Below are 19506 nucleotides of genomic sequence, written 5' to 3' on the forward strand. Positions count from 1 at the left end.
GAAAGGAGTTGGCCGTAAATAACTCCATATCAGACTGGCCTGACACAAGCTGCCTTTAGTTTTTTAAAATAAAGGCTGGCTCTTTGCATTGTTATTTGGTTTAGAGCAGCTTCTAGGGGCCTCAGTCAAGATCAGGGGTCCATTGTGCTAGGCACGGTACAGATGCACCATATTAGCCAACCCCTGCCCCATTCTAGAGAGATGGGACAGACAGAGTGGGAGGGGAAAGAGAAGCAAAGAGGGGAGAGGTGATTTGCCCAAGGTCATGCAGCAGTTCTGTGGCAGAGTCAGGAATAGAAACTAGGTCTCCCAGTGCCCAAGCCACTAGACCATGCTTCCTCTCCCTTTTGTCTGTTTACAGCCCTGACTTGTTGCACTATAAAGCAGACATGACAACAAGCTCTTCAGGGCAAGTGCAATGTCTTCATTTGTCCCTGTGAAGCATCAACCACACTTCAGCATGCTCAGAAATCAGTCAATGCCTACAGTTACTCCTGGGCTTGCTGCAACCTCTCCCCTTATCAAGCATAGGTCCGAATGTGACGTTGCACTCTATATGATTTTATAAAAATATGCTAATAAAAGTGTGAATATAACGTAACTGGAATATGCTTCATGCAAAAGGTCTCTTGTAAGGTATTACAAAGCTTGTAATCTACTGAGTGTAGTCATCCTATTTGTATAAATGTATCACTCTTGTATCTGAAACTAGAAATATAACTCTGAGGTCCTATTGTAGTTATGCAAAGTGTGGGCCATTAATGATGGTTTAGAATCTTAATGGCTCCCATTAACCAGGACAGTTACCTGTAGATGGCTCTGTTTCACTGGTAAGTCTTCCTGTGGTCTGGCAAGTGGGTAATGAAGTCTTACAGTGACATGTGATTATGTCACCTGAACTGGAATCCATCTTCAACCTGGTGCTTTTCCAGTGAGAAGGAGGGTTGGGAACCCAGAGGGAAAAAGGTTTCCCACCTTATGCAAAAGATATATACGTGGGTGGAACAGAACAAAGGGAGCGGCCATCATGAGAAATCCCCTAGCTACCACCTGAGCTGGAACAAGGGCTGTACCAGGGGAGAGGATTGGGCCCAGACTAGGAAGGCATCCAGTCTGTGAAAGAAACTTATTGAAACATCTCGGAGGGTGAGATTTTATCTGTATTCAGTTTTATTACCGTACTAGATTTAGACTTGCGTGTTTTATTTTATTTTGCTTGGTAATTCACTTTGTTCTGTCTGTTACTACTTGGAACCACTTAAATCCTACTTTCTGTATTTAATAAAAATCACTTTTTACTTATTAACCCAGAGTATGTATTAATACCTGGGGGGGGGGGGGGAGACAGCTGTGCATATCTCTCTATCAGTGTTATAGAGGGCGAAAAATTTATGAGTTTACCCTGTATAAGCTTTATACAGCGTAAACCCGATGTATTTGGGGTTTGGATCCCATTGGGAGTTGGTCATCTGAGTGTTAAAGACAGGAACACTTCTTAAGCTGCTTTCAGTTTAAGCTTACAGCTGTTAGGGGACGGGGGTTCAGACCTGGGTCTGGCTTTGCAGCAGGCTAGCGGATCTGGTTCAAACCAGGCAGGGTGCTGAAGTCCCAAGATGGGAGGGCAGGGAAAGCAGGGGCAGAAGTAGTCTTGGCACATCAGTTGGCAGCCCCAAGGGGGTTTCTATGATCCAGCCCATCACACCCATCTATTCACACGACCAGACTAGGCATGCAAGAGCCTTCTCCTCTGCAGCTCCTTACACCTGGAACAGCTGCCCTGCTTCTCTCTGCCGCATTGATTCTCCTTCTCAGTGCAAATCTCAGCTGGCCAGAATAATCTTTTCTTCCTTGTCTGAACCATTGCATCCCCTATGTCATTACATATTATTCAACTCTGTCATTGTATTAATGCCATAAAGCATCTTATGATGCAATTTGTATGAAAGACACTTTGCAAAATTAAGTAGTAAGGAAGATTTAGGATCTACTGATTTGTAGATCCAAACATCAACCTCCTAGAAATAGATTGATAGGGAACATATTTCTGATGCTGAAACTAATTAATTGCTGCTTAACTTCTGGTTGCAGTAGCATTTACTATCTTTCATCCAAAGTATTTGAACATTGCACTTGAATGCACTTTCAGAGGGTTAAAGTTGTTTAGGTTTCTATTTGTGTTGAAGCTCATCTCTGTGTGTGTGTGTGTGTGTGTGTGTGTGTGTGTGTGTGTGTGTGTGCATGCATAATTAATCCCTAGGGCATACCGAGTCTTATTAACATTGTGATAAGACCTCTATAAAGGCTATGAGGATAGTTTTATGGTGAGTATTTCTCAGCTCATCCCAATGCATTATTTATTATTTGTATTGTGGTAGCATCTAGGAATCCTAGTCATGGATCACGACCCCATTGTGCTAGGTGCTGTACAAACTGCCCCACACATGGTCTATCTTTGAAATTATACATTGAAAAACATTATAACTCAAGAACAAAACCAAAGGACAGCTTAGCAAAGCCAAGAACTCATCTATGAGTGTTTCAAATTGTGGGCAACTTGTTTCAGAACAAAGTAGTGATTCCTTTTGTAACATCTATGTGAAATTGATGCTGTGCAGCTCTTATTAACTCACACTTGGACCCGGAAGGATTACAAAGGAAGGAAAATAACCTCGTACACTCCCCAGCTCTACTTTACGGAATGAATCAGACCAACAAACATAGATGGTAACCTGCTGCTTGCAATCAGTTCCTTTATTGCACCTAGCCATGCATCCTCGCTTCCTTGCTGGCAGCTTTATTCAACTGCAGCATGGATGAGCGAAGCAGGTTTCAACTGCCAAGGGAGAAAACCGCAGTGACATGAAAAACCCGCACAATTCACTCACTTAAAACAAAAACCAAAATGAAAAAGCCTTTCCTGGCACAGGGCTGCCCCAGCAGAACACCCCCAGAAATGGATCAACAGGAGACTGCATGATTTCAGGATGAAAACGTCATATAGCTCGAGTCTCAGTTGCTTCCCAGCTATAAAGGGCAAGTTCATTTCTTCGATGTACGCTCCCTGCCCCAACAGGTAGTTTGGAAGCACTGACGTATTTTCTTTTGTCGATGCACCAAATCAGAGTAAAATTCATTCATCTCCTAACCAGGTCCCTCTTATGCAACTGGTTATCTTCCTAGCTATAAGTTGTAAATTTAATAGCGTAACCATCTAGGTGAGAATCTGGAGAATTGTCCGTTTAAATTATTCCATGTTCATTTGATTTTAATTAATTGGCCCTGTGTGGTTTTACTTAATTTGCTGTTTCTGCCTTGATTGCAACAGACAGGCTCATTTTTTGTAAACAAAATGCTTCATCTCATGGTGAGTTATTACCATTTCTTGGCTGTGGTGTGTGTTCTGTTTCTATTTAAGGACATTTTGCATTAAAAAAATTCTAATAAGGTCTAAGAGCACAAGTAGTGAACTAAGGGCAAAACTGCAACTTTTAAAAGCACAGAAACACAAAAAGCATCTTCTGTTATGTTAACTTTCCCCAAATGTATTCATTACAAAATGCATGTATGTGCTTTTATATATTAATATTACACACACACGCACACACTTTTTAAAATGAAACATGCTCAAACTAAGACTCCAGATCTCAACCTTGCAGTGTGCAGAATCTGAATCCGGATCCAAAGGTCACAGTTTGTCCCTCTATAAAAAGGTCCAAAATGGAACTCCTGAGTTTTGGGTGAGGGGGATGAAACTGAGAACTGAATTTTGAATCTCCCAAACCCAGATTGTTTAGATCTGGTTTCGGATCAGGTCAATAGCTAGCACGTACGTGCTACCCCATGAATTGTCTTTTGGGATTGTTATATTAAATTTATGAATAGTTTGTGTGTGACTGTGTTTTACTCGATGGGGGAAGATTACCACAGTTCCTACAGGAATCAAAACCAGTGGGGGGTGATTACCCCTGAGATTGAACAACCCCAGAGTGATACCCCCACGCAAGGCTCAGGCTGGGTTTTCCAAAGACTAGGAAACAAAGAAAGGGCTTTTGGTATAATGGGACGGGCTTGAACTGACTGGTAGTCTTCCTTTTGACTCAACAAACTCATAGGATCTTAGGGGACCTCCACCCTTGTTGAAGAAAGACTGACCCCTCCCCTTGTGTTGGAATTAGGAAAAGCTTACCAGAGCTCACACCCAAGTGTGTAGGAACTTTTGTTGTTTTTAATATATTTTCTCTATTCTTTGGGCAAAAGCTTTACAAATTCCTAGAGCAGATCTTTTACAAAAACATCCAGGCTTGCTTTAAACGGTGTCAGTGATGGAGACGCCGCTATGACCCAGGATAAATTGTTCCAATGGTTAATTACTCTCACCATTAAAATGTGCACCTTATTTACAGTCTGAATTTGTCTTTGGCTTCAACTTCCAGCCAATGGATTGTGTTATACCTTCCTCTGCTAGACTGAAGAGTCCATTCTTAAATATTTGTTCCCATGTAGATAGATACAGACTGTAATCGAGTCATCCCTTAACCTTCTCTTTGTTAAGCTAAACAGATTGAGCTCTTTGAGTCTATCACTATGAGGCAGGTTTTCTAATCCTTTAATCATTCTCATGGCTCTTCTCTGAACCCTCTCCAATTTATCAGACATTCTTCTTGAATTGTGGGCATCAGAACTGGACCCAGGATTCCAGCAGCGGTCTCATCAGTGCCAGACACAGATGTAAAATAACCTCTCGGCTCCTATTCAAGATGCCTCTCTTTATGCATCCCAGGATGGCATTAGCTCTTTTAGCCATATCTTTGCAGTGAGGAGTTCATGTTCAGCTGATTATCCACCACAACCCCTAACTCTTTTTCAGAGTCCCTGCTCCCCAAGATACAGGTCCCCATCATATCAGTGTGGCCTACATGCTTTGTTCCTAGATGTACACATTTACATGTCGCCATACTAAAATGTATACTGTTTGCTTGTGCACAGCTCACCAAGTGATCCCTGAACAAGTGCCCTGTCCTCTTCATTTTTTTACCACTCCCCCAATTTTTGTGGCAGCTACAAACTTTATCAGTGATGACTTTAGGTTTTTCTTCCGTGTCGTTGATAAAAACCGTTAAACAGCATGGGGCCAAGAACCAGTTCCTGCAGGACCCCATGTTACAGTGTTCCCACCATTAACATGGCAAAGGAGAGCGATGCAGAAATTACACATTCCCAAGGCGTTTCCGCTTCTGCCTTCAGATGTGCGTCACTGGCTATCAGAATGATGGAGCAATCAATGTGTGGCTATAGCAGCTCCCATTTACTCGTCACCTAAGGAGCTCAGCGCAGTTTACGAACATTAATTATCAGAGTTTCAGCACTCCTGGGAGGTTGGTATTATCTCCATTCTATAGCCAGGGATGTCAAGGCACAGAGAGGTTGAAGGACCAGGAGTTGTTATTAAAACACTGCAGGTTTGTACATTCAATTTCTCAGCTCTTAGCACTCCCAGTGAATCCATCCGTCAAACAATCAGCGGCTAGATAGACTCAAAACTAACTCACCCCTTAAAAGAGCTGCGTAGCAAGCAAGAGCAGAGAAAACATGATTTGTGTTTTGAGTTCACTTACACAACCTTCCTGCCCAAACCAGCACTGTCATTTTGCTGTCATCACTTGTCTAGTTTCGAAAGCCACTGCAAATTGCAACAACATAGAGCAACCTAAAGTCCCGAGTCACTTATGCAGTTAAACCACATTCTTCACAAGTTTCATGCTTAGTGAACCTTGCCGGAACAGCTGTTTATTGGAGACGCATTAGACAAGAAAGAGACCTTGCCAGAGCCACTTTAAAGCCATTAGCAATGATTAAAAATAATATACTGGAAATAAAGAAGCTAAAAACACAGAGCAGTACTCACAGCCAGTCTTGTCAGCAAGTTCTTGAATCTCTTCTGGCATAGAGTGGGAGGAACCCATCCCTTTAAATGTATAAAGTAATAAAATGAACCAGCTTAAGTTAAATCCAGTTAATCCAAGCTAGGGTCAGGGGCAGGGATGACTATTAAAGAGCGGTGGTGGTGGTGGGAAGTTGTTTGCCCCAAACAAGTAAAATAATAACCATTCAAAGCGAGCAGAGCAGGAAGCAGCCCTGCAAAGGGAGGGTTTTAAGGTGCTGGCTGACAGCAGTGCCAGCCGGACGAACGCACAGTGCATCAGTTTAAATCTTGAGGAAGTGTGAGGCACTAATTATGCTACAGTGCTACATACATAGAAAGAGAGATCCAGGCTTCCTCAGGGTCCAAGAGCCTGCCAAGTTTGAGAGATACCTGGTTTAGGACAGCAGGGTGCTCATCTGTTGTTAACGCACTATATCATTTGGGAATAGAAATCCACAATGCAGCCTATTATTTCTGCATTGATCGCTGCAGGAGCAGGAACTATAATAACAAGAAAAGTTTATTACTCTGCCTTCACCCTTGTGGCAAGGCACTATTGCAGGGAGGCTGTGGACTGCTCACATTTATTACTACTACTTGGCACTTATATCACATCCAATGACCTCAAAGCAGTTAAATTAAGCAAGCCTCACCACACGCGAATGGGACAGGTGTATTGTTCCTATTTCCCTTTTACACAGGGGTAAACTGAGGCACAGAGTCCATAGTAGTCAGATTTACCTCTCCGTTGTGGTTCTAACCATAAGGCAACCTTTCTTCAGGCAAAGAAGCTTTCCTGTTCTGAAGTCAGTCGTTCCTAAGGATTAAAAAGGTGCATTACACCAACATGGATCCAAACTTCTCCGTTTGCAAGAGAAGGAGAGGAAAAAGGCTCCTTAATAAATATGTCACGGTGGGTGTAGATGTCGCCAAGATTTGGATAGGAAGGGTACCATTCTTGGCCACCAGGGCAATAGCCACACTAGAGGGAATTCTTAAACTACCTTTGTCAAGTTTCAGTGTTAACAGCTGTGATAATCTGTCTTTGCACAACCTGACACAGCCCATATTAATTCTGTCAGAGATCATGAGCACTCTATAAATCTGTGTCAAACGGCAAATTCCGTTTTTTTTTAACATGAGCTTTCTCTGGGGTCTTTTTACCTTCATGTTGGACTGGCATTCCCAGGGGGCAGTGACACAGGGCTCACAATGGAAGGCTGTTAAAACTCGTTTGGTCTTCGATCCACATGGATGCACCTTTGGACAAAGAGTTGGCTACTGCCCAGAGAAACCAGGCTGGTCAATAAGCAGGGATCATGTAGTGGGGGACTTCGATCAGGAGGCTGATCGGGGGTCACCTAAGAGGACTGGAGGCTATTTTAAAAAAAGTTTCCCACTGGGCCACTGGCCATTTTGGAGAGTGAGAAAAGAGACCAGAAGCCTGAAAACAGAAGAGAGAGAAGACACCATGTGCAGAAGGTGAGGAAAGATACTGATGTCCTTAGAAGATACTGACCTGAAGAATGTCCAGAGTGGTGAGGAAACTGACGCAGGGAAGGGTGTGTCGGTGTTTTATTGTTTTGTCTGGACCTGTATCTCTCTTGTGCTGTCTAAAGTAAAAAGTAATGATTTAGAATTCCTTCTGCAAAACCTGTGTACTATGTGCTCCAATTATTTCGTGTCCCGGGAAAGGTAAACTGTAATCCAGAGCGCCCACAAGGTTGGAGCTCAGGGGAAGGGGATATTTAAGCAACTGGAGTGTCGTAGGGGTCAGCACTGGTCCTAGGGGCCGCAGCAGCTGGACTGTGGGGTTGTAGTTGTCAGAAAGGGGGTGCTAGACAGACGAGCCATGTCCCAAGAGCGTATGTGTTGAGACCAGAGGCAGGGCTTGGGCTCCGATCAGCCTCCGGAAGGTTAGATGAATAGAGGCCCAGCTTGTGAGACCCAAAACAATAGCTTGGTGAGCGTCCAGCCAGAATATGACAATACCCCAGAGAGATAAACAAGAGGCAGTTTACCCTGCTCAGAGCTACTGGTTCAGGCTGCCTTAAGAGGACAGCAGGGCATTGGTGTGCACACCGTTGATGGTTTCACACTTCTCTTCACAGCTGCCACCCTGTAGAAACTTTTTTTTCTTTCAATGAAAAGGGAGATTCTGAAGCATAAGACAACAGTTACCGGGAAAAAGGTACCAAGTTCCCATAGACTGGCCCACTTCAACCCCAGGCTGGAAAATTTGGAGGGAAAAAAGACTTGAGGCCTGATTCTCCTTTACGCGAAGGCTCCTTTGCACCGCTGTAAAGGGACCGCCGCAGCACTAGGCAGTCTCAGTGTAAATGAGAATCAGCTCCTTTGTCGTTTGCTGGGCGACTATGTGTAAGGAGATGAGACGTGGCCAGATTCTGGGTGCCGTTCTATTGTACTCCTCACTCTCTGTGATCTCAAGGCCTATGTATCTGCTCTTGAAAACCACAGAAATTAAAGGGAAGAGCCATGAGATAAAGGCAAATTAAGCCACCCAAGTCACACACCTGTCTCAGCAGTTGCTATGCTCCTCTAAGACGATCCCATTGATTGGCTGGACTTTTGCCTGTGTGTTGTCTATTAGATAGGGTTTTTTTCAGTGAGAGCCTTAAGCTCTGGGCTGCTCTGTTTTATGAAGAACCTTTTGCACTGATGTGTAATTGCATAAACCAAGTAGAACTGAAACAATCCATGAAAACTACCCTCTCCTCTAACTCTAGTGTCGTTGGACCACCTCAGAGTTTATAACCCAACATTGGTTTAACCCTCCCCACCTCCCTCATTCTAAAATTTGCCAAGTCACCGAGCATACATTTTTTTAATAGGCCGAGTCCACTTGGGGATTACACTGCGGCTTAGCCTCCTTCCACATGGAGACTTTGGCTACGCTCCGAACAAAGTGCAAGAAATGGGAATAGGGAGATGACAACCAGTTTGACTTAAGGCAAAAGGCACCTGTGCAAAATGCTTAATGTGGATAAAATGAGGCACCATGGCACCAGGGAAATCAGAGGATGAGTTGTATTGCATAGGAAACGACCAGGACTGAGAGCCAGGAATGGTTCAGTACTAATTCCAGCTGTGACATCAAATGCCACCTATGCCCTTGGATAAATCACAATCATGCTGGACTAAATTCAGTGGAGTCAATGGAGCTACACGAGCAATTGATTTGGCCCCCATGGTGTCTCAGCTACAGCTGTAAAATCAAAACACGACTCTTTGCCGACCTCAGACGGGTTAGATGGGAGTCATTACTCAAGGTTTGGAATGCACTTCCAAGTGCTTCACTTATGTGAATGCCTGACTCAGACTGGGGTGGGGTTGGGGGCCGGGATTCCTTATTAAGCCATGACCTCACAGCATTGTTTTCATGTTTATTCAATGTACCTTTTTTCCATCAGCCGGAGTACCATTAAACAGCTCTCCCTTCTCACACGCCAGGTCATGATGCTGTTTCTTCCTGTACCGAAAACAAACCCAACCCCGGCTTAAAGAAAGAGATAAGGGCTGCAGCAGCAATGCCCCCATTGCACTTAAATAGCCCAATAGCTCATCTAAAAATAGAAAAAACAGGAATGCTTGTGGCACCTTAGAGACTAACAAATTTATTAGAGCATAAGCTTTCGTGGGCTACAGCTCACTTCATCGGATGCATAGAATGGAACATATAGAACATTCCATTCTATGCATCCGCTGAAGTGGGCTATAGCCCACGAAAGCTTATGCTCAAATAAATTTTATTAGTCTCTAAGGTGCCACAAGTACTCCTGTTCTTTTTGCAGATAGTCACTAACTCGGCTGCTACTCTGAAATCTAAAAATACAAGCAGTTAGCTGCCTCATGCCTAATAGGGTTTTTGTCTAACACAACCTGCTGATGGCTTGTATTACAAAAGACCTTAATACAATAAGCAGCTTTGTTCTGCTTTCTTACAGCACCTAGTTACAATAACCTCTTTAATGTCGGCTTGCTGGGTATTTTTGAGAGAGAAAGAGTCATGCCTGTGATGCTGGCAGACCAGGTGCCAGCTCAGGCCACGGGCCTCTGGTGTCACCTGAACTTTGACAGACACATAGCTGAAGTCAGTGTGGCTCACCTCTGTCAGTATTGTGTAAAAAAAACAAAAAAAAAACAAAAAAAACCCCCAAAAACTGAATTAGAATGTGCTTAGACTTTGTGGAATGCTTGTAAATTGCAGCCTGCATTAATCTCATGTATAACATCTGTAGTCCATATGCTAAGGTAATATTTGAGTTACTCCAGAGGGAATTCTGTGCCAAAAAATTAAAAATTCTGCGCACAGTATTTTAAAACGGCAAAATTCTGCAAATTTTATTTGTCAAATAAATGTGGAGGCTCCAGCACGGCATTGGGGAGCACAGGCCATTGGCTGAACAGAGGTGGGAGATCACTGTGCAGCTAACCCCCCTCCTCCCGGGACATGAACTCAGTAGTGAGGCTGCACCCAACCCTGACACAGCACAAGGCCTGGGCCTGCCCCCAGAACACCCCAGGGCCCTGCCCCTCTGTGCCAGGTGTGGGTGGGCAGGCTCAGCAAGGCGGGATCCAAGTGTGGAGGGGCTTAGTGTGGGGGTATTATTATTATTTAGGCCAGTGAGGTTTGCGATACCAGATCAGACCAGGATCCTGACATGGGGAATGTGGGAAATTTCTGTACTTTTATTAAAATTGTACAACTCAGTTCCCCCACTCGCTGTTGGATTGCTACCTACTCAGTCTCAGAGTTAACTTCTTTCCAGCAACCCCTGGCGAGAAGACATGGAGCCATGCCTGAACTATTGCCTTTGAATGAAGCAGATATTAAGTACTATCAGCAACCAGTGAATAGGCCCCCAGGACCTGGCAGAACAATGAACAAGCCGCAACTGAGGTGAAACCAGCTGGCTCCAGCTCTTCAGAGGAGGAGTGGAAAATCCCCAGCAGGGGAACACAGTCTGTGACTCTGCACAGTAGAACAGCGCTTGATGGGGAGACATCTGGAGCAGGTTGAATAAGGCAGAGGAGGGACCTTTCTGGCTGCCTGACCAGCGGAGCTGAAGGATGCTGGCTACAGGAGTCGGAGAGGAGACTCCATGCTCCCAAGGAGAATGGGGAGAGAAAGGTTCCTGGACTCCTTGGAGGACTCTGACCAAACACCAAAGAACGCGTCAAAAAGATGAAGCTACCGAGGCAGGGACTTGCCTGCAGGTGTTTCTTACTTTGCATGGATCGGTGTATCTTCTGCTGTCTGAAGTGCAGCGTGATTGTGAAAGTAGTCCCTCCATAAAGTCAGTGGGTATTTGCTTCAACTATGAGGTGTCATTGAAGGGATAAACTGTAAACCAGAGTGCTCAGAAGAATGGAGCTCTGGGAAAGTGTGTGTTTAAGCTACTGGGGCGTCTTGGGGGTCAGCACTAGTCAGGGGGTGCAGGGGCAGAGGCAGCTAGGCTGTGGGGCCCCCACTTTCAAGAGAGAGGTACCAGACAGTCTGTGCCCAGGAAGCATGCTAGTGAGGCCAGAGACAGTGACTGAAGCCTGCCCAGGCAAAGAGGAGCTTACAAACACAAGGCCCAGCATATGGGTCCAAACACAGCAGTGTGGGGCATGTCCAACGAGGCGGAGCTTGACCAGGACTGTGACACCCTCTGTGTCCAGTATCCTGCTGCCTCTTGTAGTGTCCAATACGCCAAGGAAAGCCGGCGGATCCACAGCGTGTGGTAGGCCTCAAACTGTTATGCCACCCCCTCCTAGTGCTCAGCCCTGGGCCTCCACGTTTTGCCAGGGCAAGCCCTGTTACTTTGCTACTCCAAGTCTGGGTCCCTGGCTTCAGCACCTGTTTGTCACTGTGACTCCTTCCATAGGTCCAGAAGAACTTGAACGGCTGTTGGAGACTTCTCTGGTGTGGGAGCTCTGTAACTGGCAGGTGTTTGCAGTGACAGGGCAGCCTTTTCCAAACAGGACATGACTGATCAGCCAGCTGGAATATGGGAATAGGGACGTTAGGTGGGAGTAGTAAAGCGAAGTCTACATGCATGTCTCACTTAACACAGCAGCTTCTGCTTGTTCAGTTGTCCAGGCCCCTGGAAGGAAGAGTGAACTTTTACTGCAGAAAACCTAGCAGCCTTTCCTAATCACTGGGGACTGACTCACCCTCCAGAGGCGTGCAGGCTTCTCACTGCAGGCTGCTCACACCTCCGTTCGTTGTTTCAAGTGACAGACACACTCTTTGCACATGTACTGCCCCCCATCTTGGGTTTCACATCCACTCCCCTCCTGGTCACACAAGTATACTTGCCCATCCACATCCCCAAAGTCCCCGTGGTTAGCACTTGTTAAAGGTCGGACGGCCAATGGCAGGTCCACTATTTTACCTCCAAGGTAGCTCCATTCACGTGTTGATAGTCCATTCATACCAACCCTGACATGTCTACCTGGCTCACAGAGTCACTTCATTGCTTATTCTTCTGTATCTGGAAAGAGATTAACCCCCTTTATATCAAGTAGGTAACAATACAAAAGTGAGTGGGGTCACTATTTTCATTAAAATACAGATGTTTCCCACCTTCTCCACAAAGGCCAACGACCCATCCTTCCTTTCCCAGTTCTATAATATATATTAATTAGCCACTTGTGATTCCTTGCTTGATCAGTTTATGCCCTGAAGATGAGATTTGATTTCTGAATCTTTGCCTGCATAACACCCCATTATTAATTTTATAACAAAATTTGCCACATCTTTTTGAAACCCAGGTTGCTTATGATAGCAAAAAACCTGCAAGCAAACACCAGAAAGGATCGATTATATAGGTACATATTGACACCTCTCTGCCAAGCAACTTCCATTGCTGAAGTACGACAGTTTTCTTTGAAAAAGAAAAAAAAAAAAAAAAAGCCCCAAAACCTTGTCTAAGCAGCAGCGTGCAGTGGTTGCTCATCTGCTGGTGTTTAGACACCACAGCGGTGTAAAACTACAATGCGGTCTCACCTGTCAAGCATAAGCAATTCCACCTCCTTTTTCAGCCCAGTCAGGCAACCCCGGACGTCACATGAAATGCTTGTTTCTTCTTCTCGGTTGCTCCCTTATCTCGTCCCTTTGCCTGCTCACTGCCTTGTGTCTCATCAACAGCTGGCCTCTTAGTTGGCAGCTCTAATGTGTACAAATTAGCAGCTACTGAGCGGACATCCTGTCCTTTCCGCTGTTTCCTTCGTACACGAAGAGGCTGTAGATCAATAAACCATATTTATAGTCCCGGGGTGCATAGAAGCCGAGGCCTCGTAGTAGGCGCTGTACAGAGAGAGAGAGAGAGAGAGAGAGAGATTACCAGCTTGTCAGGTAAGGAACAAAATGAAAGGCATTTCCCCAGATGATGATCATGGTTCCCCGAAACAGACCCAGATCCCTGCCAGAGTCAGAGCAACCAGCATTCCCCTGGGACGTAGAAGGGGCAGGGGTGGTTTGTGGGGAAGGGAGACTGCTGCTGCTGCTTTGACTATTTGGTGGTCTCTGTGAAAGGTGTTGGTATTGTAAATCCATTTCCCAGGCGCGTGGCACTGGTGTCTTGTCAACAGTTGGCACCATTGATGATTGTCTTGGTGGCCTAGGTCATTCAGTCTTTTGGGGACATCCTCAGGTCCTAGCTGAGGTACTTGGGCGGGCTAGGTCCAGCACATGGGGAAGTCAAGCTCTGAGTAAGCTACACATGCTCTGTGGATGAGAGAGAGAGGGCTTCAGTCTCCAAGGTTGTAAATCTGGCAACCTTCCCCAGCTCTAAATACAGCCAATGAAAAGAATAAAACTTTAAATAGCCATGCACAAATATTTACTGCCCACTCTGCCCCATACACACAAACCAGCTGCCTTTTAACAGGGCTGGGGGGGGGGTGTTGGAATTGCTTTTTTCTGATGAGGACACATTCTCTAGGCTGCTCTGCCCACATCAGGATCTCAGCCAGTTTACTTAGAGGTAGGTAACTCAGCTTTGTCAATGCTCCAGGGGATCATGCTTTACCACATCCATTCATCCATCTTCTTTCACTGCTAAGTAAAAAAAAAAAATACAGTGATGGCTCCCCCCCCAAGCAGAACATCGCACAACTCCCACCATCCAGAGAAAGACCGCGACTTCTGTGGGGAAAAATTTAGCTCCTATGTAACCGCTAAGATCACTGCCTTGTGATTAGAAGGAAAAAAAAGTATTTTTCAGGTGTGCATTTGAGGATAGCACTTTGGGTCTAGTCAGCGTCAGGATTTCCCGCTCTGAGCAGACTCTCCAGGTGTTTGTGGGGGTCTCACAAACGGCAGGGAAACACATTTGAAAAAAGGAGGGCGGGGGGTGGGGGAGGAGAAAGTGACTGTGAAACCAAAGTTTTACAAGGAGAACACACGTGAAAGGGAAGTGCCTGAACCTGCTGTAAAGCTACTTTTTGAAACTGACAAAATTTCCAGTTGACTGTGTCCCTTTCCCATCAGTCTTGTAGATTTTGGGGGTAGTGCACAGAACAAACAACTGAGTTCAGCCTGCTCACACGGGCATCCTTGTTCAAATGCCGTCACTCCCTCACTGTTAAATAAACTTAAAAAGATCCTTCCAACTTGTGTCCTGAGCTAGAAGGCAAGCCAAGCTCCCCCGATCGTTAAGATGCATTTGTCAGTCACTTTGGCCCTTCGCTGGCCTGTCTGTAACTTACCTTCCAGCTAAGTCACAGACCCCTTCTGGGATAACAGAAGTCCCTCTACCCCGCAGGAGCTATTCTGCAGCCCCTCCTCCGGGCTCAATCCTCTGCCCCACTCTGGGCACAGGAGCTCGTGTCAGGACTTTTACACCTTTTCCTCGGGGCCGTTTCCCAGCAGCCTGGTTTTAATTCAACCTCTCCTCAGGTCCCCAGGCTTCTCCCCTGGAACAGCAACCCACTGGACACTAGACACTGCTTCCCCAGGCCTTGCCCCTTTTCCAGGGCCCACCCAGAAAGAGGCACTACCTACCTCTTCGTCTTTCTTTGACAGAGTTCTCCTGCCCATCCATGAAGTGTAATCCGCCCTGACCCTTTCACACCTGTGGTCACTAGTTGTAATTACAGCATTAGATCAGGATAAGTTGTGGGATAGCTGCTAGGTCACAGGCAAGGCTGAGCCCACCTTCCCTTAATGATACTAGATGGGGCCCAGTCCAACACCTCCCCCCGACCCAGTGTAATTTGGTGGGCTGATTAGACACTCAGACTGCTGTAAACCCTTTATTTGCCAGTATGGGGGCATATCCCCTATCAGAGTGAGGAACAGCAAAACAGTCCATTCATTAAAGACCATGGCAGGGTTTTTTATAGGAGCCCAAGGGAGTTAGGCACCCAGTGCCCCTTTAGTACCCAATATTGGCATTGATTGCCCTTAGGCTCCATGGAAAAACCCACCCTATAGTGGTGGAAAATTGCACAAACGTCCTTGAGAGCACATTTGCGCAATCTGTCCTCTGCCTGGCAAAGGTACGCAGAGATGCCCACTAAGTCACTGCTCATACGGCTGACTGATAAGACTTTCACGCAGCCATGTGCTCGCTGGTTGAGAAGCCTTGTGCTCTAAGCTACATTCTCTGTGGCTCACACCACTTGCCCCACTTAGCCCCAGTCCCACTGTGCTCTCAGTGAGCTGGTGAACCAAACTAAAGACTGATCACTTACCTTAGAGTAACTGTGGTTCTTTGAGATCGTGTGCCCCTTTGGATCTCACTTCTGGGCTGCGGGCTCCATCCTTTCACGCATGTGTGGAGAACGGGGGAATGTTTGTAAGAGTTCTAGGAACACCACGTGGCTCAGTTTACTCATTCACTTTGTATTACTACCCAGGGGGTGTGAAGGGGGTAATTTCCCCCTGGGTCCAGGGGAAATGAGGCATAGTTGAAGTCTGGTACACTGCTTTGGCTGGAATCACCTTAGATGAATAGAGTGACTGGGAGACACAATGGAAGCCCCAATAACCAAACCTTCACTTTTAAGGCTGGGATTCAAGCCAAGGTGACCATGTGACCACAGCCAGGCTGCATTTGAAGATCGAGACCAGGGGTGAACAGACGAGTTTGCTGCTGCCTACAGCAGCTGGACACAGGATCAGCAAAGACGAATCCCTGCGGGAAAAGCAGGACGAAGTATTCTGTTACTATGGACTCTGACTTAAGCTTTATGAGACTGCTCTAACCAAGAGGCTTACATACTGCACTGCAGGCTTGTTTTGAAAGGGCTGCCCTGCATCAGGCAGGTACCTACCAGCTGCATTGCCTGAACGGGCCAAGTCTCTGCCAGGCATCTGAACTCATTGGGACTGGCAGTAGAGACACAGTGAGAAACAAGTGCTGCTGGAGCTCAAAGGCCTCCTCTGAATCAGAGCCCCCGGACCCACCCTTGCAAAGAGGCTAACCCTAGGCAGCGGTTCTCAGAGTGGGTCACAACCCTGTTTTAACTGGGTCTCCGGAGCTGGTGTTAGACTTGCTGGGGGCGGGGTCTGGGCCTGAAGCCCAAGCCCAAGCCCCACTACCCAGGGCCAAAGCTGAAGCCCAAGAGCTTCATCCCTGGGTGGCGGGGCCCAGGGTTACAGGCCTCCCGCCTAGGGATGAAGCCCTTGGGCTTCGGCTTATGCCCCCCCACCCAGAGCAGTGGGGCTTTGCTCCCCCCCCAGGCAACTGGGCTGGGGCAGGCTCAGGCTTCAATCCTGGGGTCATGTAATGATTTTTGTTGTCAGAAGGGGGTTGCGGGGCAATGAAGTTTGAGAACCCCGGACTAGGGCATGGCAAATAATAGCAGTACTCCTTCGGAAACTGTACAAAGCCTGGGGCATTAAAACCCCCTTGCTAATCCATAGAATCATAGGACTGGAAGGGACCTCGAGAGGTCATTTAGTCCAGTCCCCTGCACTCGTGGCAGCCCTAAGTATTATCTAGGGCCATTCCTGACCGGGGTTTGTCCAACCTGCTCTGAAAAATCTCCAATGATGGAGATTCCACCACTGCCCTAGGCAATTTATTCCAGTACTGAACCACCCTAACAGGAAGTTTTTCCTAATGTCCAACCTAAACCCCCCTTGCTGCAAATTAAGCCCATTGCATCTTGTCCGATCCTCAGAGGTTAAGGAGAACATTTTTTCTCCCTCCTCCTTGTAACAACTTTTTATGTACTTGAAAACTGTTATGTCCCCTCTCGGTCTTCTCTTCTCCAGACTAAACAAACCCCATTTTTCCAATCTTCCTTCCTAGATCAGGTTTTCTAGACCTTTAATCATGTTTGTTGCTCTTCTCCTGACTCTCTCCAATTAGTCCACATCCTTCCTGAAATGTGGCGCCCAGAACTGGACACAATACTCCAGTTGAGGCCTAATCAGCGCGGAGTAGAGCGGAAGAATTACTTCTCGTGTCTTGCTTACAACACTCTGGCTAATACATACCAGAATGATGTTCGCTTTTTTTGCAAAAGCGTCATACGATTGACTCTCATTTAGCTTGTGATCCATTATAAGCTTCAGATCCCTTTCCGCAGTACTCCCTCCTAGGCAGTCATTTCCCATTTTTGTATGTGTGCAACTGATTGTTCCTGTCTAAGTGGAATACTTGGAATTTGTCTTTATTGAATTTCATCCTGTTTACTTCAGGCTATTTCTCCAGATCATTTTGAATTTTAATCCTCTCATCCAAAGTACTTGCAATCCAATGCACACCAAAAATGGGCTCTATATGGACAAATCCTCAAAGGAGAACTAGTTGTTTCATAACACTTGTGGGAAGCAAGTTTGGTTTTATTCTGAATTAAGAATACAATATACTAGATCAAATTCTTGGGCAAATGGCTGATCTGAGAGCAATTCAAAGTCCATCCTGTCTCCCTCCTGTTTCTGATACAGCTGAGAAATAACTCTTAGGGTTGAGTGCAAATGTGATTAGAGCAGGAATGGGAGACAGAATTAGGGCAAGGGGCAGCTGGGATTGTTAGAAAAGAAAACACTCCTGGCCTCTGTGTCATGGCAAAGGAACAATGCACATAAATATCTCTCATGCACTGCTGAAAGTTTAGAGACAAAAATACCACACAGCTGGGAAGACATGATCATGTGCAGGTCTGTAGCGCTGGAGCACTTGGCTTTAAAGGAAAATGCAGGATTAATGCATAAAGTTAACAGTGCCCTCCTGCACAGGAGACCCAGTAGGGCGGGAAGATGACAGGGGCTGTGTATGTCAATTGATAAGAGAATCTGATGGGCTTTAAAGGGAATCCTGTTCAAACGATGAGTGGACTTCCTCCCCCCCTCCCACCCGCTTCCCTCTGCTAGTGTGCAAGAGTGGCTGTTGATCGGTCTGTCCACCTCCCAGACATTTCTGGAATAAAAGCGCCGCTCTCGGACGCTAAACAGAGTGCATGGATCCCGATCCTGAATGCAGCGCTTGCTGTTCAGCATCAACACGTCCACCCACAATGGTTGCCAGGAAGAGAGGCCAAAGAATTGTTTGTAAAGGCAGCATGATCAGTGCTAAGTAAGTGACTGAAAGGAAGATAGGGGAATTTCTGTACATGGTAGATAAGATAATTCCACCAACCTGTGTAAACGCATTTAAAGTTACAAAGCAACATAGGTATGGCTCTGTGAGTTACCATCAAGATATGTATCAGCGAGAGATGCATCAAAGAGCCTAAACCTGTCAGCCATCAGCTACCATGCAGCCACATTGTTAAAGAAGGAAATCGTACTCCTTGGTGGATTTCATGGAGTCTTCTGGCTCTTTGTCCTTCCCTGGCACAGGAGCCTGTTCTCAAGATATGCCACCAATAGACCTCCACTATTCTGGTTACAATGGGAAAGCGCTCCCAAAATGAAGGGTATTACATTGTGCCTAACAGTGGTCAGATACTGGATCGATCTGACCTCCCTTAGGAAGTTTGTTCTACAGCTGGGTCATACCAGAAGAGCAGATGGTCCCGGATTGAGACATGATTGCTGATATAATTCGGGGGTTGCCTACATTAGGGATTTTTACACCAGTGCAAACCCCCAACCTTAGACGTGTTACACCAGTGTAAAGCAGGACTTGTACTGGTACAAGTTACTCTGCTTGCAAACACTTCATCCAAGTACAAGGTGTCTATATTGGGAACTTGTACTGTTGTAGCTATGTCAGTGCAAAACTCCATAAAAGTGACAAGCCCTAAGAGCCAGAAGAGGGATCTGGAGCACAAGAGATAAGCATTCCATGGCAGCTATTCACAGTAGGAAGGCTAGCTGCCACATTCTGGACAACTGGAACATTACTTCCACCACGCAGTGAATTACAGTCATGCAGTTCAAAAGGGACAAATGCAAATCATTGTGACTAGCTCTGTTTGGGAAGGAGTGGGATGGAAAAAGGCATCAAAACTATTGATAAAGCACTCACTGATCTCCACTAATGTATTTGCTCCTCTGCCCTGAGATTTTTTTTTCAAACAATTTTAATTTACATTTGTTAAGCAAATCGTCCATCTACTTACCTGTAGGAAAAAGCAGCAATAAGAAGAGTGCATGGTCCCTCCCCAGCTTAAGT

At 45.9% G+C, this 19506-nt stretch overlaps 1 protein-coding gene across 1 annotated transcript in view; it reads right to left on the reverse strand.

Annotated features, from left to right (window-relative positions):
* Positions 1-6222, reverse strand: part of TESC (tescalcin) — a 30186-nt gene extending 23964 nt beyond the window's left edge. The window contains exon 1 of the mRNA XM_074972502.1: positions 5906-6222. Within this exon, the coding sequence (XP_074828603.1) occupies positions 5906-5963 (58 nt within the window). The 5' untranslated portion in view covers positions 5964-6222. The remainder of the gene's footprint in view (positions 1-5905) is intronic.
* Positions 6223-19506: the final 13284 nt, after the last annotated feature.

The sequence above is a fragment of the Natator depressus genome, chromosome 15 (genome assembly GCF_965152275.1).
Source record: "Natator depressus isolate rNatDep1 chromosome 15, rNatDep2.hap1, whole genome shotgun sequence".
In the NCBI taxonomy this organism is placed as follows: Eukaryota; Metazoa; Chordata; order Testudines; family Cheloniidae; genus Natator; species Natator depressus.